The sequence below is a fragment of the Labrus mixtus genome, chromosome 22, assembly GCF_963584025.1.
Source record: "Labrus mixtus chromosome 22, fLabMix1.1, whole genome shotgun sequence".
Taxonomy (NCBI): domain Eukaryota; kingdom Metazoa; phylum Chordata; class Actinopteri; order Labriformes; family Labridae; genus Labrus; species Labrus mixtus.
Genome location: NC_083633.1, coordinates 14,561,207 through 14,583,894, shown reverse-complemented (window position 1 = coordinate 14,583,894; position 22,688 = coordinate 14,561,207). Strand labels below are relative to the sequence as shown.

General features: G+C 40.7%; 2 protein-coding genes and 9 non-coding genes across 18 annotated transcripts in view; 3 read left to right on the top strand and 8 right to left on the bottom strand.

Annotated features, from left to right (window-relative positions):
• The window catches only part of wnt5b (wingless-type MMTV integration site family, member 5b), a 74,416-nt gene extending 73,506 nt beyond the window's left edge, over positions 1-910 (bottom strand). The window contains exon 1 of the mRNA XM_061029610.1: positions 185-910. The gene's annotated coding sequence lies outside the window, so the exon portion shown is untranslated. The remainder of the gene's footprint in view (positions 1-184) is intronic.
• A 145-nt stretch (positions 911-1,055) lies between these two features.
• trnal-caa (transfer RNA leucine (anticodon CAA)) lies at positions 1,056-1,167 on the bottom strand. Its single transcript has 2 exons — positions 1,130-1,167; positions 1,056-1,101 (listed from the first exon to the last, which is right to left on the bottom strand). It is a non-coding gene; the product is annotated as a tRNA-Leu (tRNA).
• A 761-nt stretch (positions 1,168-1,928) lies between these two features.
• Positions 1,929-2,040, bottom strand: trnal-caa (transfer RNA leucine (anticodon CAA)). The gene is made up of 2 exons: positions 2,003-2,040; positions 1,929-1,974 (listed from the first exon to the last, which is right to left on the bottom strand). It is a non-coding gene; the product is annotated as a tRNA-Leu (tRNA).
• A 151-nt stretch (positions 2,041-2,191) lies between these two features.
• Positions 2,192-2,303, bottom strand: trnal-caa (transfer RNA leucine (anticodon CAA)). Its single transcript has 2 exons — positions 2,266-2,303; positions 2,192-2,237 (listed from the first exon to the last, which is right to left on the bottom strand). It is a non-coding gene; the product is annotated as a tRNA-Leu (tRNA).
• A 371-nt stretch (positions 2,304-2,674) lies between these two features.
• On the bottom strand, positions 2,675-2,786 carry trnal-caa (transfer RNA leucine (anticodon CAA)). The gene is made up of 2 exons: positions 2,749-2,786; positions 2,675-2,720 (listed from the first exon to the last, which is right to left on the bottom strand). It is a non-coding gene; the product is annotated as a tRNA-Leu (tRNA).
• A 436-nt stretch (positions 2,787-3,222) lies between these two features.
• On the top strand, positions 3,223-3,334 carry trnal-caa (transfer RNA leucine (anticodon CAA)). Its single transcript has 2 exons — positions 3,223-3,260; positions 3,289-3,334. It is a non-coding gene; the product is annotated as a tRNA-Leu (tRNA).
• Positions 3,335-3,557: 223 nt separating this feature from the next.
• On the bottom strand, positions 3,558-3,669 carry trnal-caa (transfer RNA leucine (anticodon CAA)). The gene is made up of 2 exons: positions 3,632-3,669; positions 3,558-3,603 (listed from the first exon to the last, which is right to left on the bottom strand). It is a non-coding gene; the product is annotated as a tRNA-Leu (tRNA).
• Positions 3,670-3,893: 224 nt separating this feature from the next.
• On the top strand, positions 3,894-4,005 carry trnal-caa (transfer RNA leucine (anticodon CAA)). Its single transcript has 2 exons — positions 3,894-3,931; positions 3,960-4,005. It is a non-coding gene; the product is annotated as a tRNA-Leu (tRNA).
• Positions 4,006-4,171: 166 nt separating this feature from the next.
• On the top strand, positions 4,172-4,283 carry trnal-caa (transfer RNA leucine (anticodon CAA)). Its single transcript has 2 exons — positions 4,172-4,209; positions 4,238-4,283. It is a non-coding gene; the product is annotated as a tRNA-Leu (tRNA).
• Positions 4,284-4,895: 612 nt separating this feature from the next.
• On the bottom strand, positions 4,896-5,007 carry trnal-caa (transfer RNA leucine (anticodon CAA)). The gene is made up of 2 exons: positions 4,970-5,007; positions 4,896-4,941 (listed from the first exon to the last, which is right to left on the bottom strand). It is a non-coding gene; the product is annotated as a tRNA-Leu (tRNA).
• A 4,338-nt stretch (positions 5,008-9,345) lies between these two features.
• The window catches only part of LOC132956260 (ELKS/Rab6-interacting/CAST family member 1-like), a 103,612-nt gene continuing 90,269 nt past the window's right edge, over positions 9,346-22,688 (bottom strand). For all 8 annotated transcript variants that reach the window (XM_061029598.1, XM_061029600.1, XM_061029599.1 and 5 more), the window contains one exon: positions 9,346-11,292. In XM_061029598.1, coding sequence (XP_060885581.1) covers positions 11,155-11,292 — 138 coding nt within the window. In that variant the 3' untranslated portion in view covers positions 9,346-11,154. The remainder of the gene's footprint in view (positions 11,293-22,688) is intronic.

The following is a 22,688-nucleotide window of genomic DNA, read 5'->3' as shown; positions in this document are numbered from 1 at the left end:
ATTGCGAAAAAAAAAGTCTACCATGCAGAATAATAGTTTACGAAATGAATCGTTTGTGCTTTATTTTTAAATTGCTCCATAGTGTGTATTTATGATGTATCAACCTCCGTCTACTTTGTGAAACTGTTTGGAAAACTTTTCTTGAAAGTATTAACAAAAGAATTTGAGGCACTTCTTACCTGTTTTGGAGCTTGAATCTAGCTGTTGCTGAGCTCTTCAAGAAAAGTTTCTCCTCCCCACCATCTGACGCGCTCAAGTCCCAAAAATGAGTCTCTCCTCCCGGCTGGGAAACTGCAGACCGGTCGTTGTTTCTATGGAAAAGGGGGGGGGGGGGGAAACCTCCAGGCAGATAGCAGACCAGCTTGTTCCAGAGATCTCGCTGTATGACACAGGTACAAACTTCCTCCACTTCTCGATTAAACTTTACTGATCAAGCAACACGAAAAGCCCCGATATGAGTCCAAAAAGTCGATTTATGGGAGTGCATGGAGGTAAAAACTCAGCCTCCGGTGGGCCAAGGACCAGTCAGTGCCCACAAACCTCCAAACTCTTCATGTAGTAACGTAGAAACAAAGTCAGAGACCAGCGGTACGAGCTCCTTGTTTTGTACGCCTGTGTGCGCGGTGTCCTCGGCAACAGGTGTCAGAAATAAAGTGAGATTTCTTCATGGCCATCACAAGTTTCCTAAAGCTCTCTGGCTCATTACGCACGCAGTGAAAAGGAGGTAGTAGTAGAAGAGGGGAGGGAGGGAGAAAGATGCCTGCCAAAGTTTGAACGCGTCGAGAAACACGAGCGAAAAGTTTTAGCCACTGAGACTGACACAGAGAGAGAGAGAGAGAGTAACAAAAGAGCTCCACAAGTTCAGTGTGTTTCTGTCTCTGAGCAGTGTGACGGGTCAGCTCTGCTCTGATGTGGAAAGTGCGCGCCTGCCCACAGCTGGAGAGAGAGAGAGAGCGAGAGAGAGCGAGAGAGGGAGTTGTTTCAGAGTAGAAGAGAAAGGTGTTGCCCTTGACGGTTTACAGGGATTAATCGTGAGGTTAAAAAAAAAAAAGTACTGTCAGGAGTGGGATTTGAACCCACGCCTCCATGTGGAGACCAGAAATCCCTTTAACTCAGGAAGGAGTCAATCCTTGAGTCTGGCGCCTTAGACCGCTCGGCCATCCTGACTGACAGTGAGTGGCAAGTTTGTCGTATTTCGATCATGTGCATTGAAAAGGTTTGCTTTTTCTTTACTTCATAATGGCTCAAAAAGACACGAAAGAAAACGTGAATATAAAACCAGCAATCTGATAACTGTCAATCAACTCAACCAACCTCACCTGCGCAGCTGCTTCAGTGTCAACAGTCACTTTACTTACAGGATTCTGTGCTGATTGTAATCTTCTGGATGTAGTTTTTTCAGGAAACTCGGGACTCTCAGGAAGCAGTCAGTCTTTGAGTCTGGCACCTTGGACATCCTGACAAGTGACCGAAAGCAACCTTTAAAAAAGGTTAATCATCGGTTTTGACCTTTACAAACCCTGTTTGCATGTTAGAAGTGCAGAAATACCTCCGACCCTTGACAAGGTACTTTTGGCCACGGATAATATCTGAAGGTATAATTTATGTCAGGAGTGGGATTTGAACCCACGCCTCCACATGGAGACCAGAAGTCCCTTTAACTGAGTAAGGAGTTAGTCCTTGAGCCTGGCGCCTTAGCCATCCTGACAAGTGACCAAAAGCGAAGTCTGTCAGTAAATCTATGGCTTCAGTTTACATTGACTGGTTGATGTAGTTTGCTATAATGACTTCAACGTTTTCACTATTCTATAAAATGAGAAAGAAAAGCAGGCATTACATCTGTTTGTCTGTGCTGTGTCAACAAGACTTTACTCTTCCATGTTCAAAGGTTCAACTCCACTAAACATCAAACAAGCAGGTTAAAAGGATGTCAGGAGTGGGATTTGAACCCACGCCTCCATGTGGAGACCAGAAGTCCCTTTAACTCAGGAAGGAGTCAGTCCTTGAGTCTGGCGCCTTAGACCACTCGGCCACCCTGACGATGAAGGACATCTTAGTGAATCTGATGTGAACTGATTTGACCTGTTTATGATTTTAAAGGTTTATTTTACAGCATTTTGTCCTTTCTTGTTACGAAAGTAAAAACAACAAGAATGTGTCTTACACCTAAATTATATTTCTGTAAACATAGTGTCAGGAGTGGGATTTGAACCCACGCCTCCATGTGGAGACCAGAAGTCCCTTTAACTCAGGAAGGAGTCAGTCCTTGAGTCTGGCGCCTTAGACCGCTCGGCCATCCTGTCTTGTAAAGTTCAAGATGTTTTTTCATAATCTGAAAAAAAGTGCATGGAAGGAGAAGTGTGAGCTTACGTTGCTTCTTCAAATGCCTCCTAAAGACTCAGATAACCGATGTGATTACGTTCCAATAAATTATCCAAAATTTGGCAAGTTTAACGAAACACAATCAGATAATAAAAAACAGCTTTGCAGAGGCATGGAGATAGCAGTTATCCATGTAATACATCACAATGATACTGAGAACCTGACATCATTTTACATGTCTTCTTCCATTTTTCAACATGTGACTCCACCTTTAATTATCTCTTTATGTCCCTTCAACTTAGTCTGAAAACATCGCTCTCCAAAAGTTTGTCATCACTCGAGGTTGAACTTATGTCAGGAGTGGGATCTGAACCCACGCCTCCATGTGGAGACCAGAAGTCCCTTTAACTCAGGAAGGAGTCAGTCCTTGACTCTGGCGCCTTAGACCGCTCGGCCATCCTGACTTTTAAATCTTATGAAGTTTTTACAGTATGTGAAAAAGGGCATGGAAGGAAAAGTGTGAGCCAACGTTGCTTCTTCAAAATGCCTCCCAAAGACTTTTATTATTAAATTGCTGACACATGGCTTAATCGATTAAATCTGTGAGATTGATATTTTGCATTAAAAATAAAAGAACAAATTAGTTTGATTTTAAAAATCAGAGTATTGACTTTAATACACCTCATCTGTACAGCAGCAGTTAGGTTAATGATTATGTTCTCCTTTTCTAATCTCCTTTCATCCTTGTCCGTCCACTTCTATGGATTAGTTTGCCTCCACAGAGAAGTCTCTGATATATCCATGTCCCAGTATGTGTGAGGGGGACGGATATGATTTAGGATCACACAGAGATATGGGTAACTTTACTGTAAAAACTTTTTCCCAGGAGGTTTCACAGATGTCAGGATGGCCGAGCGGTCTAAGGCGCCAGACTCAAGGACTGACTCCTTCCTGAGTTAAAGGGACTTCTGGTCTCCACATGGAGGCGTGGGTTCAAATCCCACTCCTGACACAAGTTTTAGCAGCAGCGTTTGTAGTGTATATATAAGTGTTACCTGACCTGTTTGTGCACTCTGAGTGAGTGAATTACTTACTTACTCAAGTTCAGGTGTTCACAAATTCTCTCTGTAAGCAAAATAGATTAAAAGAAACCTTTAAAAAAGGTTAATCATAGATTTTGACCTTTACAAACCCGGTTCAACTCCACAAAACATCAAACAAGCAGGTTAAAAGGATGTCAGGAGTGGGATTTGAACCCACGCCTCCACGTGGAGACCAGAAGTCCCTTTAACTGAGGAAGGAGTCAGTCCTTGAGTCTGGTGACTTCGACCACTCGGCCATCCTGACTGGGGTCCAAAGAGGAAAAAGTACAATTTGTGCTCAAAGTGTTTCTTTTTCTGCACAAAATCCTATAAGTGAATGTTTTAGAATCTCCCATAATTCTATGTCCCAATAAGTGAGAAGGAGAGATATGATTTAAGATCACACAGAGAGATGCGTGTCTACTGTAAACACCGAGCTCTGGGATCAGAAATCCCAACATTTCTTTTCTAATTTTCTCTTCTGCATATGTCAGGATGGCCGAGCGGTCTAAGGCGCCAGACTCAAGGACTGACTCCTTCCTGAGTTAAAGGGACTTCTGGTCTCCACATGGAGGCGTGGGTTCAAATCCCACTCCTGACACTGTCTTTACAGGAATACTTTATCCATAATGATTGATCATTTAGGTAAGACACGTTCTTGTTGCTTCTACTTTTGTAACAAAAAAGGACAAATTACTGGCGTCGTTTTTTTTAAATAAATAAAAAATCAGTTCACATCAGATTCACTAACAACTATTCATTCTGTCGTCAGGGTGGCCGAGTGGTCTAAGGCGCCAGACTCAAGGACTGACTCCTTCCTGAGTTAAAGGGACTTCTGGTCTCCACATGGAGGCGTGGGTTCAAATCCCACTCCTGACATCCTTTTAACCTGCTTGTTTGATGTTTAGTGGAGTTGAACCTTTGAACATGGAAGAGTAAAGTCTTGTTGACACAGCACAGACAAACAGATGTAATGCCTGCTTTTCTTTCTCATTTTATAGAATAGTGAAAACGTTGAAGTCATTATAGCAAACTACATCAACCAGTCAATGTAAACTGAAGCCATAGATTTACTGACAGACTTCGCTTTTGGTCACTTGTCAGAATGGCTGAGCGGTCTAAGGTGCCAAACTCAAGGACTGACTCCTTCCTGAGTTAAAGGGACTTCTGGTCTCCATGTGGAGGTGTGGGTTCAAATCCCACTCCTGACATAAATTAAACCTTCAGATATTACCCTTGACCAAAAATGGCTTGTCAAGGGTCGGAGGTATTTCTGCACTTCTAACATGCAAACAGGGTTTGTAAAGGTCAAAATCAATGATTTACCCTTTTTAAAGGTTGCTTTTAATATATTTTGCTTACAGGGAGAATTTGTGAACACCTGAACCTGAGTAAGTCAGAAGTTAAGAACATCTAATTCACTCACTCAGAGTGCACAAACAGGTCAGGTAACACTTATATATACACTACAAACGCTGCTGCTAAAACTTGTGTCAGGAGTGGGATTTGAACGCACGCCTCCATGTGGAGACCAGAAGTCCCTTTAACCCAGGAAGGAGTCAGTCCTTGAGTCTGGCGCCTTAGACCGCTCGGCCATCCTGACTGGGCGTGGTAGAAAAACAGGATTACACTTCTGCTCAAATTGGTTGTTTTACAGTAAAGAATCCCATAAGTGACTTCTTTCCCGAGTCCTTTATGTCCCTGTCTCTTGTTCAGACAAAGCAGCATGTGCGCATCATTCTGTGGAGGCAATAATAGTCACAGGAGTGGACAGACGAGGGGATGAAAAGGAGATTAGGAAAAGTTCTTCAGTGTTGCTGGATGTTTGGACTGTCAGCGGCTAACAGCTTATTTTAGCAGCTCCACTCCTCTCACATTGTTTTTATTTCCTCTCCAAAGTTTTTCCTACTGCTCACTGCCTCCTTCTGTCCCTTCCATCTCGCCAGCTCTCTCCATCTACTCCTCCCTCCCTCGCTCCCTCTTTCCTCCGGTGTACCACCTACAGTTCATTTACTCTACAAACCATTTATGAGAGAAAAATAATGTCAAATCTATTTGCAAAATCTTAAAATCCAAAAGCAACAAGCAAAAACTTGATGACTTCAGACCACAACTGAAATAATCAGGCTTGAAAGATGTAATACAAACTGAGTGTGTTTCAAGTTTGTTTGTTTTGGTCTTGCCCTCTCTCTCTCTCTCTCTCTCTCTCTCCCACCCTGCCTCCTCTCTGTTTTCTCTCCCTCTCTCCATCACCCTCTCCCTCTTTTTTCTTCTCACTCATGTGTGATGTGATGTGTGATGATTGAAACCACATCTACCCAAAGCCAAAGCGAGCCCTCCCCGCTTCCTCTGCAGTCACTCACTTTTTATTCCTCCTCCTGGTCCCTCCTGTGTCTCAGTGCTCCACTATACAGTGCATATATACAGTATATATGGAAACGACTGCAAGTAGATCTATCTTTTACTGCACACGTGTTTAAACGCTATCTTAAGGACATCTGTGTTTTTGTGTGTGGTGAACCCTCGATATCAGCACGATGATCTTATCCAACACTTATCTCTGCAAAGGAAGGTGTGTGTGTGTGTGTGTTTATGAGACAGAGGGATCCAAACGAGGAAACTTTAGCCTTCCATAGGGTTTAAACTTCACAAGGCCAATCAACACTTTTCAGGCTGAAAGGGAAATCTGGTCGTTTTTTTAATGTGCTTTTTTATTAAACATTTCTGGGACTAAAGGCGCCAAAATTGTTTGTACCAAACGAGTACATTTCCTCTGGCAGCATCCATGAATCAGTCACTCAATTAAAGTTACATGCTCATGCCACTTTCAAGCTAAAATATTTACTCAGAGTGTCTGACAAGAATACAGAAAGTCCCCTTTGGAGATTGAGTTTAGGAATAATATGCTTTGTTTAAACCAGAAACAGCATTAGCTTGTCTTCAAATACACTAAACTACATTGACAAAAAAATAGTTGTTTCTCCATGCATTTCTGGGCTACAGTTGCCTCGATGTCACAGTCTTTTTAAGAGTGTGACATCTGTGTTTTAAATAAGAAGTTTGGACTCATCATAATATTTCTATGACACACAATCACAGACTAAAAGTGTAGCATGTTGAGGCGGCAGCAGACAATGGACCTCTGTGTTCTGCACCGTAAAAATGACTGTTTTTGTCAATGGAGTCTGGTGTTCTTTTAAAAAAAGAAGATAAAAGGGCTGATTCCGGTAAAAAAAGAAACATCTTACTCTTAAACAAAAAGGTTCATTTCAGTTAGAATCACATGTTTAGTGTTTACTGACATTTTAAATCAGTTATGAGCTTGTTAGTGGCAAAAAAAATGTCGTAAAATGTTATAATTTAACCTAGTGTATTTGGCCTCAAGGAATACATTGAAGCGGTTTCTGCTTGCTGGAGCGATCGACTGCAGCAATTTCAAAACATACCAGTCACCAAGACCCCATAATATATATCTCCTCCCATCTGGTGCTCACAGCCGGATAAAACAAACACAAGTACAGTGTATGAAGCTCATATTATTTTCAAAGTGTACTGTTTTGGCATCTTCCATACAAAGACATTTATGTACTTTCCGTTTGGTGTGTAAATATATTCATTGGTATGAGTGTAATGCATGTCTGTCAGTGATTGCACATGTTGAGCATTTGTACATGTTGACAGCAGAGGCATGTTTCAGAACATTAAAAACACAAACAAAGTGGACAAAAAAAGAAACAGATCATGGGAAGTGTACTAAAAGGAAACAAGATGTCATGTATATTTGGGCACATATTCAAGCTGTGACTTTGGACAGTAGGTCAAACTAAAATTGGGTTTTCTGAAGTGTTCCATGATTTTTCATCAGAATCCAGTTTCTTTCATAGTGATGTTCTGCAGCTAACAGTGTAATAAAATATCAGAGAGATTGCGTATGTATACTGAGTGTTTCTGATTTGTTACTTAAACAGTGTTGAGCTTGGCTTAGTTCACAGGATTTGAGCATCTGAAGCAAATCAGAAGCAGGATTTGATTTAAATCTTGCAGCTAATGGATGTCTAGAATTCAGAATAAGCTTTATAGCTAGAAGAACTGTACTTCTTAGACTGCATTTTGAGTAAATATATACGACATATATTCTCGTCTTTGACACATTTGTAGTGTTCAAACATGTAGTTTGCATTCTTGCATGAAGGCTAAAGGGAAGTCTGATCTGTGTGAGTTATAGTACAGACAAGAAGATGAAATGATGTCTGCTGCATGGTGAGTTGTACCTCCACCTCCTCCTCCTCCTCTATCTCCCTTCCCTCGCTCTTTCTCCATCACATAAATCAGGGAGTCATACATGCGTATCTCTTCCTCCTCCTCCTCCGTCCATCTCTGCTGCCTCCCTCCACTGGCTTTTATTGGGACAGTAGATGGAGAAAGCAGAACAAAAACCCAGGTAGCGACACAAAGCGTTGCCATATGTGATGTAAACACGGGCACACATGCAGCCTTTACAGACTGCCGAGGAGCTGCTCCTCAGTGTGTCTGATGGATTTTTATTGTGTGAGAGAAACAGGAAGACCCTGACGGCCTGATGATGTTTTCACTGTGTTTGAAAATTCTTCACACAGGAGGTCAGGGATCAGGTCAGCGTCTGGGTTCAAGGTCAGTCCAGCTGGGTGGGTCTGTTAAACCAGATTTTACAGTCGAATGATCCAACCAAGTTTTGAGATGAGCTGCTGACATGCAGGATGTAAACTTCAGGAAAGTGTGTACCGTTGTTTTTTTGTAAATGTTGCTCATGGTGAATTCATATTGGGTCTTTGTAAAGAATATTAACAAAGAGGACGGTCTGGACCTGCTCTTTTTTGTAAAGTGTGTCGAGAGAACATTTGTTAGGAATTTGCGCCACACAAATAAAAAATTCGATAGCATGATAATTCAAGAATCTTGGTAGGATATTTGGAAGCTCGACCCAAAAGGCACCTGGATTTGGATTAAATGTCTTGAAGTGGTTTCACCTCTCCTCCGAAAGGCTTCCACGGGTCTCAAGACGCCTTTCAGAGGAGAGCTGAAACGTCTTCAAGGCCTTAAACCAAGTCCAGGTGCCTTTTGGATCCAGCTTCAAATTACAATGACCTGGATGACTGAAAACCTACACAGATACTTCTTAAGAAAGTTAAGACACTGACATGCTTTTTATCGACATATTCAGTACTCTGACTTCTGATATCGTGTTAGACATTTGCTGTGAGTGTTATACTGGGAGTTGATTACTTTAATTACTTTCAGGACCACCATAATGTAGTACTGAAGTGTGACTGAACAAGCCAAGTTGAACCTGTCTATAATAGTCTGACTTCAGCTCAGTGAATTGGAAACAATGAACTTTTGGATGAGTTGTTGGACATTTAAGACAATATGAATGGCTTCACTAAGTGTGGTTGTGTGTGTGTGTGTGTGTGGGGCGGGGGGGGGGGTTTGCGGGTAGGAACAGGATGAGGCCTCCGCTGTGGAATAATGTCATTATTGTGGGCGGATAGAAAAATAAACCACAAGTGACAAGATAAGAAGCACAGTTTAGTCTGCGTGTGCGAGAGGGAGATAGAGAGGGGCAGGGTGAGGATGGAGGGGGTCAGGAAAAGTTTGGAAATGAAACAAAGGACATTTCAAAGCTCTATAGTTTCTTTTTATCATTTAAACTCCAAAAAAAAAAAGGACAAAAGAAGCTCATATCTAAAAGACAAGTCGTGTGTGAAGGTGTTTGTCAGTGAGGATTCATCTTGAGAAAATCCAGATCCCCCTAAGGTGAGACTGCTTGTACCTTACATGCATGCAGAGCGCTGAGTGGTCACAGGCAGAACATTTCTCCTCTGTAAAGGGTCTCACTTCAAACGCGGACGCAGCTCTCCCCTGTCAAAATATCTGACCTGAAATGACAGACAGAACTCCCCCCTTTCACAATAAAATGAACAATTATGTCATATTTTATTCCATTCTCTTCATTCCCATTTTCAATCCACAACAAAGTGTTGAAGGCCAACACCATTCCCACCGTGACAAAACTGCATCAGCAAAAAACAAACATAACGAAACACTGGATTTTAAACACAAGCTCATACTGGGTGGAGTTTCATTCCAAATGAGAACCATTGAGATGTTCCAGGGATCATTTTCATGATCATTGAAACTTTTAAGCATCTGGAAACAGGTGACATTTGGTGAAAAAGGTAGAATGTTTTTGGATTGAAACTCCTCATTTACACCCGTGTGACTTATTTAAAACACAGTTAAAGTGCCTCTTCAGAGAGTCTCATGACAGGGTGGAATCAGATCTGGGTCTGCAGTTTGAAGTTTCATCTTTAGGCTTTGTCTCCATCCTGCACGTCTGTTTGCCGGTTCATAACTCCCATCTCTGCTAAAAACATAAACACCAGAGGAGCTTTGATCTGAACCTGAAACAGCCTGACCCTGTAGTGCTCGGTGCCGTTAGCGGTTTAATTCATGCTAAAGCCGTCTGCACATTTGGAAACATGCAACAGAGTGTCTTTTCCACTGCGAACAACATAAGAGTCTGAGAATAATGACCCAGTGCATGTAGGTGCAATGTACGCTCCTTATAACAGTCCTCCTGCTAATGGACCGACTCTGTGGTTACTTTGAGTTCACACTAGAAATGCTGTTGACACATTATGCAACATAACAACCAATACATGACAATATTTGCAATTAAACAATATAAGTGTTATATATATATATATATATATATATATATATTACCAAAGGCAAAAAAATATGTAGTTATAACTTTTATTCCCTCCCTCCCTCCCCCCAAAGAAAATTTGAATACAGGACAATCCGAAAGTTCAGATTCCTCCACATCAACTCAAACTGGATTGTCACAAAAAAATACGGAAAGTGGGGGATAATCTGAACTCTAGTTTAAGCATGGACACATTTACTGAACATTTCCTGTTCTTCTTAGGTTAAAAACAAACACAAAACATCTACACTGGTGTGTTTTTCATAAAGGGAGTATTGCGATTTGTGCCTTTCATCAGTAAAGGAAAAAAAAAAAAAGAAAAAGGATGAGAAAGTTTCATGTTCCCCTGACGAGAGCTGTACAATTTACACAACGATGCCGAGATGACTGCTGAGAGAAACTGCAGGTCGGGAGGTTTCATCAGATATCAGACAGAAAACAGAAAAGAAACTTAAAGTTAAAACGATAGCAGCAAATGATGTAAAGAATCAAAGGCAGCTGAAATAAACACACTTTTGTATCTGAACCAATCAAATCACAATGTGGTAACAGCGTGTAAGTCTGGCATCAGGAACTACCTGGTAAGATCAAAGTCACTTTCACTCTTTTTATACAGTTTCAAAATCTTTTTCCTCCATCAAATAAATGAATTCACGATGCGTCCAACTTCCTGGGAGGAACCAAGATGGCCGACTAATTCCAAGAGATCTGCATGCCTACACAGCACTTTGAACTGAAAATATTAACAATATTTCCCAATGTTGTTAATCTAAATGGTAGGGACCAATAACAGTTTATGTTTTTAGTAGTGATGTTTTTTGTTTCAAATGAAATGAGTGCAGGTGGAAGAGAAAGTCTTAATCCTCATGTCCAACACACTGTGTCACATCAGGACATTATGTTTATGTGTGTGTGTGCTTCCTAAGTTTGTGTGATGGAACTTTTTATTTTGTGTGTGTGTGCGCGCGAGTGTGTGTGTGTTTTAGTGTGTGTGTGGTTGTGTCAGCAGCTGTCCTCCAGAGCGTTCACAACTTGTTCCAAAATGTCAGGGCATCGGTCGGCGATCTGCTGCAGGACCTGGTTTGCGTACTCCTGGAGCTCCGCCCCCTCCCTCTCGCACAGTGCTAACTCTGCCTCCAACTGAGAGAGAGAGAGAAAGAAACAGAGAAAGAGGTTTTCAGCTTTAGTTTTCCTTGTGTCCAGTTTTTTTTTGCAAAACTATTGCTAATCAAACCAGCACCCACCTGTGGCTTTATTATAAATTACATAAATATGAGTGTGTTCTCAAGCTTCTCATCCCACTTGTGCGAACAAAGCAAGTAACCACATTTATATGAAGACCCCGTCCTTTAAATCCAATCACATGTTGTTCCTTTCAAATGATAAAGAGAAGCAGGAGTTTCAAACAGGAAAGATGAACGATTAATGCAGATTTGAGCAAAGCACACAAACAGAGGCACAAGTACCACATGCTTGTTGATGTAGAGGCATGTTAATGTGACACACACACACACATGCACATACACACACAAACACACACGCGCACCACCGATGCATATCAGACTAATCTGAAAACACTGCAGTGTAGTTCTTTCTGCCCGTACAGAGTGGAAAGTTTCTGTGAGAGAGCGCTGATGTTATTTTCTTTGGCTGCAGTCGAGCTGAGCCGTCAAACCTAACTGACTTAATGACCAATACATCTGTATCAATAAGAGCTGTGCTCAAACAGTCATGTAACACAAGCCCGTGTGTGTGTGTGGGTGTGTTGAGTCCCGGGTCAGATATGGCAAAACATTTCCTTGTTAAGTCTTAACCTCTTCTCTCTGCTCTCATCTCTCAGCCAGCGAACATCAGAGCCATTACATATTACAGAGTCTGTATTCATGTGTAAAACTGCAGTGAGGTATAACACTGTTAATGATCAAGGAAATCTGCCCAATAAATCACTCAGATGTAGCCCTTAATCCCCTGAATCCATATATAATGTTGTTATGATTCTCTTACAATCTGAACTCTGAATATAGAATCGTTTTTTTTGGCCAGTTTTAAAGAATTAACCTGCCGATGTTTTAGGACTACGTAATGTTAGATCAAGATTACTTGGATTCTTGGGTATTTGGGACACGATACCTGTGTTTCAACCTGTGTGTGGATGATTACCAGGCAAGCAGTTTTTAATCCAAGATGTTAAAAAGGTGCATTCTGGCATATGTAGGAGGTTGGGAAATATATATTTAAAAAAAATAGTCCAGGATATCATGGATGGGCTGCATCAATTTTGACTTTTCTTAAAAATAAAAATAAATGCTTCCTGAATATAACCCCAATTTAAGGGAGAGTAAAACTGAATTGAGGAAGATTTCTTTAAATGTACATGTTTGTTTATACATATTTATTAGGTAATATTGAGACCATCATGTTAATAAAGCCTTCTGGAATTTTGTCTTGACATTTTCTTAAAATGAAAGTTATCAATATGTTAAATTAAACAGACGTATGTTGTATGCAATCAATCAAAAAAGCCTGTATGTTTAAGATAAAAGAAAAGGCTGAGGAGAGGAGACAGGAGACACACACACACATATTTTGACATCATTCCCACGCGTCACTTTATGTGTGTTTGCAGGTAATTCAACTTAACGACTTTACATTTCAGCCACAATCCCCCAGAAAAACACCGCAGTAAAGATAAGACGGTAAGACGATAAATAGTTTAGTGTGTTTCTCTGCTCTTCTGCCTCTGACTCACACAGCCTTGACCTAGACGAGAGGGGTTTAAAACCAAAGACTAATACAGCCTATACCTACAATGAGAGCATGGGAAATTCAACTAGGAGAGATAATGTGTTTATATCAGGTTAAGGAACATTCTGCATATTACACCACTTTGATGTTACAGTGTAGTCTGTTTTATAAAAGGAATAAGGGGGAATGGATTTTATCTGGCTTGTCTCAATCATTGTTTCAAATTAAATAAATCAAACTCTTCATGTCTTCCTCTTTAAAACATACTTTACCAATCCAAAACAAAAAAATATATAATATATAATATAGTTAGTAAAATAGGTTTTGGAAATAGTCCTTCAAAATAAGATGGCAGTAATGTATTTATTTGTGTCTCTTAAGAAAATAAACATAAACGAAGAGTAAAGAAAATCTGAGTTCTTCTTATTTTATTCTAATCATGCACCCTGCAACCCATTGGATTTACTATGTGGCCCTTTAAATATGTCCATACCTGTAGATTGACAACCTCTGCTTCAAACCAACTTCTTCTGAGTAGAACTGAAGCTGGGCATATCTTAAATTGCATGTGTAAGAACTCGTGCTGCCGTCAGTGACTGGACCACAAAGTAATCGGCGAAATCTCCCTTCAAAGGTTTTCATGTGATGTGGTTAAACCGAGAACATTTTGAAAAGCTGACTCGCTGTTTGATGTAATTCACCACATCCTTAAATCACTACAATGAACCCGGTGAAGAAACCGAGGAAGTAATCAGAATTGAATCCTCTGCAGGGGAAAGGAAAGTCTCCATGTATCGATTGTAAGAGTGCCTGTGTGTTAGGAGCTGCTTTTGTTTGTGTTTGTTTGATACCCTTGTTTCGACGTTTGACATGGCAGGTATGTGTGAGGCTAAAGTGTATGTTGCATTGCAAGCTTATGTTATGAATTAGTGGGTGCAGAGGGGATGGCTGGAAGCAGAGACAGAGAAGTAAAAAAAAATGTGTGTGTCTTCGTGGGCATGTGAGGGTTTGTTAAAGATGATTTTTACTGCAGCCATTAAAGCTCCATTATCGTGATGGATCATTATCTGCCTTATCAGGGGGCCTAGATACACACACACACACACACACACACAAACACACACACACAAGTGCACATGCACACACCCATACACACACACACACACACACAGGTTATCAGCTTAGATTGAGGTGAGGGTATGGTGCATCTGTGTGTGTTTGAGTGTGTGTGCATGTGTGATGTGTACACTGACCCCTTGACACACATTGCAGGGCTTGAACCTCTTTGCAGAGGAATGCTAATGTTTTCTAAAGAAACCATAACTCAGCAGAGAGAGATAGAGGCGCACAGATTAACACTGTGGCTGTAACTGCAGTGCATATGTCTCTCTGCTGCAGACACACATCTTACACGGTTACATGATTTACATTTTTTCATTTATGTGTCTGAGGTCAGAGGTGTGCTTTTATCAAAGAGCTGTCTCTGTCCCCCTTTATCTGCATTTTAAATCAATCAGAAATTATATTTTCCAATTTATGAAATCCAGTCCCATGCCTCCATGATAATGGCTTCTTACACAGAGGCCCACTGACTCACTTCACCCAAAAGAATTGCACCATGTGCTGCACAATTAATGTAGTAACTTTTAGATTCTTCTGCTGTTCAACATGAAAATATGTTATTTAGGAAACATGTACTAATTGCTAATAGAGCGCATTAAAGGGAGCCAAAAATAACAAGAATAAGCAAATATAAATGGCATCAGGCACTTTCCCATTGAATAAAACAATCAATCAACAAATCAAGAAAAAAATCTTTCACCTTCTAGATCTCTGTGGGAATAACATCAGTGTTTTAGAACGTATATGATTGATATAAAGCTTTAAGTCCTATACCAAGAAGTGCAGAAGCAATTTTTTTTTCTTTTTTTCAAGTAGGAGGCCCATTCTCCATCATTTTGATTTGCAAAAAGAAATGTTTTATCCAAATAAAACCAGCCCAGTGCATTGAATATGAATGTGAAATTGAAAGATATCATTAGCTTGTTGGCCAGTGGATATTCTATATAATTATCCAGCAATCCCATAACTGCCTGAGCATTTTACAGATTGGAGAAAAAAAGCCTATAAGTAAAAGAGGAGAACTGCCAGGTACAAGATGTGGAGGGTTAGAATATAAACTCTGAGGTGAGAAGGTCAACTGTGTCTGAAATCTTTTGAGAGCGACTCACGTTTAAACGTAGACAGCAGGGAGACATGTGAGAAAGAGACGGTGAGGGTCAGGACGCAGAGGCAGTCAGAGTGTGTAAATGCTCCTGAGTTGTGGTATAGAAACACTATTAAGCGTAAGAGCAAAGGGATAAAGTATAACAGTCCTGTATTGCCTATTATAATCCCTGTCTCTCTGTCTGACTCTTAAAAACCTTAAGAGTCCATACAGGCTTACAGCGTGTGCAGACTGCTTTGTATATTGGCTTCCTGCAATGAGCCGAGCCCAAAGGCGCCGAGCTGTGTGACAAAATGTGTGTCAGTGTGTGTGTGTGTGTGTGTTGTAGTCTGGTGCAGTTGTAGTCCAGACAGCTGAGCTAACGAGCTGCAGAGGGAATAGAGCTGGAGGACTTGTACCAAAAACTGCTCCTTCAGGAGTGCAAATACTGCACTCCTTGAAGAAAAATACACCAAAATGGTTCAACATCACTCGATTATTTCCTTTTAAGTGGCTATTTAATCAGCCAAATAGGCTGCAGGAACATATTCATATTAAAAGGCTCGGCCCCTGGGAGGACGAGACAGAGAAATACATGCAGCTTCAAATCAGGAGGCCTCTCCTCAAAAGACTACGACTCCATGACAAACTTTTTATTAAGGACGTGGAACTTAAATCTATTAGTTCAATTCTCTTAACGTTCCCCTTAGTGGATACTAATGTACTTTGAGCTACAAACAGAGGTGGAGTTGCTAGTGTGAGTAACTACAGTGGAATACCTTCACGGGGCTTATAAAGCATATAAAAAAACGTAAACTGCTCCTTTAGGAGTAACTATACACGGCAGGACTTACAGCACTAATGGCTGCAGAAATAAACAGCAGAAACAGATGCCAGCATTGACTGTGTATAGGTGTAACCTCCCAGCAGGCCAGTTTGAAAAAAAAAAAAAAAAATAGAAGTAATTTGGTTCAATCTGATTCACAGTGTGAAGATTGTATACAAGATTTTTTTTAGTAGTGGTTCGCTTACTCGGAAAGGTGATGACGCTTTGGATACAGCACAAATCAGAATTGAATGTAGAGAAGCAGAAGAAACAAAAAAAACAGAGAGAGACTTATTATCAGCTACTTAGATTAAACTAAAGTGACAAGTAGAGAGGCTCCAAAAGAATTCCCTGAAGCATTGCAATTTTATTTTTTAAACAGACTGAAATTCTACAATCTTATGATTCCCCCCCTCTCATCTAACTATGCTTAAGTTAGCAAAGTAACAAATTAATTTGACCTAATCAAAACTAAGAAAAGTCTGTGCCCAATGCTGAAATGTGAGCACAAAAGGGAAATACTGGAATATGAAGTACACTTACAGAAAAGTGTTGAACCTGCTCAGAGAAAGAGAGATTTTCATGCATCTCTTCCTCGTATGTGTTGCTCAGCATTTATTTAGCGTGCACATAATTGGAAAAAGTATTCAGAACTACAACTCTGAAAATAGGAGAACATTGTGGTGTAAGACTAACGAGCTTGATGTAATATTATGCAGAAACACGGCGAATGAAACCCAACCCAAACGAAGAGAAGTTTGGGTTGATGGATAATGTCTTAAAGCTTGTGCACACATCAAAGTCAGAAGAAAAACATCCGAGGTGCGTGTGACTACACTCTGTGTTAGTATGTTAGCTTGAGATGAGGCAGGTGTGCTGGAGTCTGAGCAGAGCTCTGCAAGTCGTATCCTTTCCAGTAACCAAGACTCCTACAAAGAGCTCGGCCACACTGTCCGTGCCAGATCAAGGTCTCTGTTCAGTCAGTTTTTTTTTTTTCATTTCCAGACACTCTAATTAGAATTTGCTTGTTTTGAATTTACCTCAAATGAATCCTGTTTTTCCTCTCCTTACTCCTCTGTTCCTGACCTGAACATTTTCCCTTTAATGTTGTTCATGTTTCAAAACAGGGAAAACAGAAAAAATTTAATGTTTATGCTTTACGCATCTATATCTACTTCTTCTGTTATATAATTCCTCATTCATGATGAAACACATATTATCAACGGTAGACTGTAAAGCGACCTCCTTATATAATATTATTATAATTTACATATTTCATGAATTTGTGAGAACGAGACTGAATGCAAATGTTTTGCATAATATAGCAATTATATAACCTATGAATAATGAATGTGCTTAGAGGTAAGAAAGCCATAATCTCTTATGTAAACGTTTAAAATACATATTTAATCACATTGGAGAGGTTAAATAAAGAGTTGTAAAAAACGCAGATCAAACAAAGAAAGACGACTAACTTACAGTATATCCAGAGTGAACAAAGTCAGCGCTTGTCTTCTTTTCTTTTATCTCTGAACTCCACTTTTAATTTGTCTATCCTGCTCACTTTCTCTGATTCCTCCTCATGAATCACAGAAACCTCAACCCTCAACACAAAAACATTTTTTTTAATGCAGTATGTTTGAACATTCAAACGTCTCAAATCAATCCATCCATAGACGTTTGCTCGTGTTTTGTAAAACACACAATGATTCTTCAGCGATGATAAAATAACTTCCTCCAGCAAAGCCGTGAGGTAGTAAAGGGAATTGAGCTGAAAAATAAAACATCTGCATGAGAAATACATGAAGTTGGATTTCTACAAAGGCTGCCATTGTTAACTCATGACTTCAAATAGAGACAAGAGAAGCGTCAAAGTGTGGTAGAGCAAGTTTCTGTGTGATGATTCACGTTCTTGGCCTTCACCATGCTGTCACCTAAAGTCCTGCAGACAACAGAGGAGAGGACGACAGAAGACGGGAAAGAGAGGCGGAGATAGAAGTAGAAGAAACAGATTGACTAAGAGTGAGTGATGACAGCAAAGGAGAGAAGGAGTGTGAGACGTGGCTAAGACAGAAAGATTTACAAGAGGAGAGGAAAAGGAGACAGAGTGGGAAAGACGGTGGGTGGGGGGGGGTGATAACCAGAGACAGAAGGAAAGATTGAGGAAGAGGGACAGCAAAGAAGACAGAGTCATGTAAAAAAGGTTGACTGTTAAAGCCATTAAGCCTGACTTCAATAAATCTGCATTAAACTCCAGCAGTTAGTCTGTAATGACCAGTGAAGGTCTCTCTCTGTGTGTGTGTGTGTGTGTGTGTGTGTGTGTGTGTGTGTGTGTGTGTGTGTGTGTGGGGGGGGGGGGGGCTGTGAAATAGGCACCGAGGGTTGTACGTGTGCGTCTGACTGTCTCTCCTTTTGTCTGTGTTGAAGTGTGTGTGTGTTTCTAATGGTCGTTGAGGACCTCTGCGTCGTATTAAGAGAGAAAACAATCATCCTTGGAGCAGGAAGCAGAGCGGCCTAATGAAAGCCTAGAGAGACCCCAGACCACAGCGCAGAACAAATGGATGGCTCTGAATCTCCCCAAACCCCTCTACTCCACCTCCCCCTCCACCGCTCGGTCTCCACTCCAGAGCACTCTGTTCTGCTGTTTCATTTGCACACAGACAAAAACAGTCTTTATTTTTGCATTGCGAACATTTCTGAGGGCTTCTGAGTCAAACGTCCGTGCAAGTAATCTGAAATACTTCCTCTATACCGGAGACAAAAAACCTTCCAATTCAGAGGCTTTTTATGGAATAATTCAAGAAAAGAAGCCATGCCCGGCCTAACTTGCACTTGATTTACTCATCTTTAGAGGTCCTTTTCTTTCAAATCAATCAAAGTTTGCGTCATAGCTTCATGCCGATTGTTCACCCGAGCTTTTAAATATATGGGAATTTTAGCTACACTTGCAGATATCTGTTTATAGAGATAGAAATAACAGTCACCGGATCACCACTGATGGGAGTCAGGATGTCATTACAGGAGGATGGGTGCCACCTGCTTTTGCTTTCCATAAGGACTTTTTTCCTGCATACACAGAAGCCTGCTGATACGTGATTGGTCAATACTACTCAGACTACAAACATACTACATAGAGCTAGAACAAACTAGAACACTTCCCATTCAAAAATCCAGACGCTGAGTACAGATTTTAACAGTAACACGAGTTATGCTTGAATCAGCCTCGACATTATCAGCTATGATGTTTATGTTCCAGCTCCGCCCCTTCCTGTTTTTTTTGTCTCCTGTCAATCAAATGTCACCCCATCAGTGACCTTGAACCACATACAGACATAAAAACACACAGAGTCAGACGCCCCCCACGTTTCTTTGTTTGCCAGTGTGTGAGGAGGGCATCAGCGTGCCACGGGGCATCGGGCTGCGGAGCTGAAACAACAATGATTGCATGAATCTGAAAACTAAAGGGTTGCATAAAAACTTAGTTTGATTTAAAGAGTTTTTTTTGCAGTTTGTTTGTGAAGAAGTAACCATGTCAATTTGGCAAATATTGAGTTAAATCCATTTGTGTTAAAAATGGAATGATTCAACTTTGACCATGACTAGTATCTTGACATAAAGGCCTTAGCTGTCTGCTGTTCTCTCCTCTTTGATTTCACCAGATCTTTAGAACTTGTTTTGTTGTACAGTGTTTATTTATCAGTGAGAATTCACAGAGTTTGAAACTGCTTGAAGCGTAGCAGCAGGAGCATGATGGTGTTACTTTTGTGTATTGGAGGTTTCTATACAGATATATTTCTCTTTAGATGTCTGAAAACAAGCCCTGGAAACCTGTTGTATAAGCCCGAATGATGCACGTCAGCCAAGGAGAAACCTCGTACCTTGCATTTGGTGATCACCATGTAAAAACAAGGACACATGAAGTCTGTAATTGTGCAGTATTTTCCTTCATTAAAGCGACCTGAAGAGTTGTAAATGTGTGGACTCTGTTTTCTCTGAGGGTTCTCCAGTTTTCTCTGGCTCAGAAACGCTCGCAGTCACTCACTGGGAGCCGTCTTGCTTTTTGCAGATAGAGGGTCGAGCGCTGACGATTCAAACTCGATTTAAAGAGCAGCGATATAAAGTCAGCCAATAACACTTCATACAACTATTTTTAGATAACCAAACACAAGCAAACGAACACGCTTGAAACTTATATGCACGCACACACACACACACACACTCTTGAACGTTAAGTCATACAAACACAAAACATGTAAAATAAACGTTTATTGCTTTCTCTATGTAATGAAATATGTAGAGAGAGACAAACACATGCCTATTATTATTTTAACTTCACACTTCAGGTCAGTGAGGGAGAAAGAGACTTCCTGTGTGTGGGTGTGTTTGTACTGTTATGCCAGTTCTCTTCAGTGCTCATTAGAGACGTCATTGAGCCATAGAGGTTATTATTATGAGTGTGGCACAGAAAACAGGTCTTTTAGTAAAACCTCACATTTGGAATCGGTGTTGTATTTGTAGTTCAGCCGAGGTTAAACAGAGACATGGAAACAAATACACAGGAACTGACGAGCTTGAAAAAAAAACGTCTGCAGCAAATCCATCATTTGAAAGCGTGAGTACCTTTTTTCGCTAACAGCTCCTACACTGAGCTTCAGCTCTGGTCAGACATGTTAAGGCCTTTTGAATGGAGCTAAAAGCTTAAAGCTATGCATGCCTCTGTGTTTGTCTATACCTAGGCTCAGTGGAGCTCAGAGAAGACGTGCCAAAGGTTGTTGAGATGTTTCAGTCTTGGCATCTCTCAAGCCACCACTCTAAGAAACTAGGCCTCAGCTAACACGCAATATTGTTGTGAATGCTTTACTATGTTTGATTCTCCCCTCTCTATGCTTCAGAAGCTCAAGAAACCTAATGCTTCATTGGGATTTCACAATGAAGTGGGCTGAAATGTACTAATCTACAAACTGATATACAATATGTCCAAGTCTACAAACCTTCTGAACATAATCATTTTGACAAGGTGCGAACATTAGCACAAACTAAGAAGGTCTTTAAAGATACAGTTATTGTTGCATCGACATCATCGAAAATGGTTTCGCAGCAGAAACTGGGGGCTTTTCTTTGTATTGCGCAAATCTTTCTCCTGTTATGTCTGCTGTTGAGAATCAACCCAAAACATGTCGATCAACTTAAATCGTTGTGTTTAAACAGTTTCATGGTTTTCTTTTCTTTAAAAATAAAAGTGTAGTGTAGTTGATTACTTACATCAGTTTCTTTAAAAAGCATTACTTTCTTCGCTTGCATATTTGCATCTGAAGTACTGTGTGCAGTTTCCTTCTACAGTTGCATGATTGCTTTAGCTTATCAGCACAGAAAGCAGAGATTCGGCTGGGTAAAACCAGAAAGACGCTCCTTGTGGGGTTCTTGCCCTTAATGCAACCAGTTATCTGAACTGGGAGTTTCCCAGTTGATAAACCCCTAAAGACTGGCTTGTTCTCACCCACCACCCTTTCCTCTGACATGCCAGCCAGGCTACTTTTTTGGCTTTAATTCCAGTTAGCAGAGCTGTGTTAGCGCAACGTTTAATCTAGTTACAGGAGCAGACTCCAGTAGTCATTCACGATTGTTGTGCCTTCATGTTAATGCATGTGTGGGCGTGATATTCCTTGGTTTCCCTCTGTGTGTTTGTGTGTCTGACCATGTGTGTTTTACATGCTATTTTAGTATGATCCTAATGGCTTTACAGAGTGCCAGGCATTTTAACAGAGCCAGGGAGAGGCTTGTAAAACACACACACACTCACCACAAGACAGAGAAGCAAGGCTGGCACACTGGAACATGGCCGTCTGGAGGGAGTCTGTGTGTGAGCGTGTGTGTGCGCATTAAGAGGGTCAGCCAGGGTGATGGTGACACATGATGAAGGAAAACGAGAAACACGGGCCTCAATGAAAGACGGGCAGTGTACGTCTGGCGATTGTGTGTAGGCAGGGTTGGGGTCTAACGCAGACTCATGGCGCCAAGTGGCACAGCCCGGGTACGAGTGGGTTTGGATGGAGAGTCAAGGAGAGGCAGAAAGATTCTAACTGTACTGTTGTGAAGGGAAACATTCGACTAAAACACAGAAGAAAAAGGGGAAGAAATCCTTGAATTTAAAAACTCCCTTGCCCTTACACCTACACTGGCATGGAGCAAGCAAGAGGAAAAGCTGAGAGTCAGAGAGACTTTAAAAGAACTATAAGGTAGAGATAAATGACGTGTCTTCAGGAAAAAGAAACAAATGTGTCTGGAGAAAGATTGAAGATGAAAAAGTGGTGTCAAAAATGGAAAAGAATGTGATAAAAAAATGCAAAGAATGAAAAGTTTTCACCCAAAAGCCAAAACCTCAGGATAAAAGAAGCCTCCGTGTTGCTTTGCAAGTATGTAATTGTGAAGCACAATCGTAATTAACTTCTTCTTTTTCACCACCAAACGTTGACCAAGAACAAAATGAGCATTCATTGAAATAACTCTTTTTGATTTGATTTCTAATTTAGAACTGAAGTGTAATTTCAAACAAGCTAAAAAAAAAAGAGTTTATAAACTGTTCTTCAGACACGACGGATACAAGACTTCAAGGAGCATCCAGTGTTTTGTGGCTCTTCAACTATTTACTTGCAGTACCCCATGTATTTGACTGTAAATGTATGTCCAATCTTAAATGCATTCAGCCTTCATAGGCCCGCCAACATCTCAATGCACACTAAGTAAACCTCCCCTGATTAT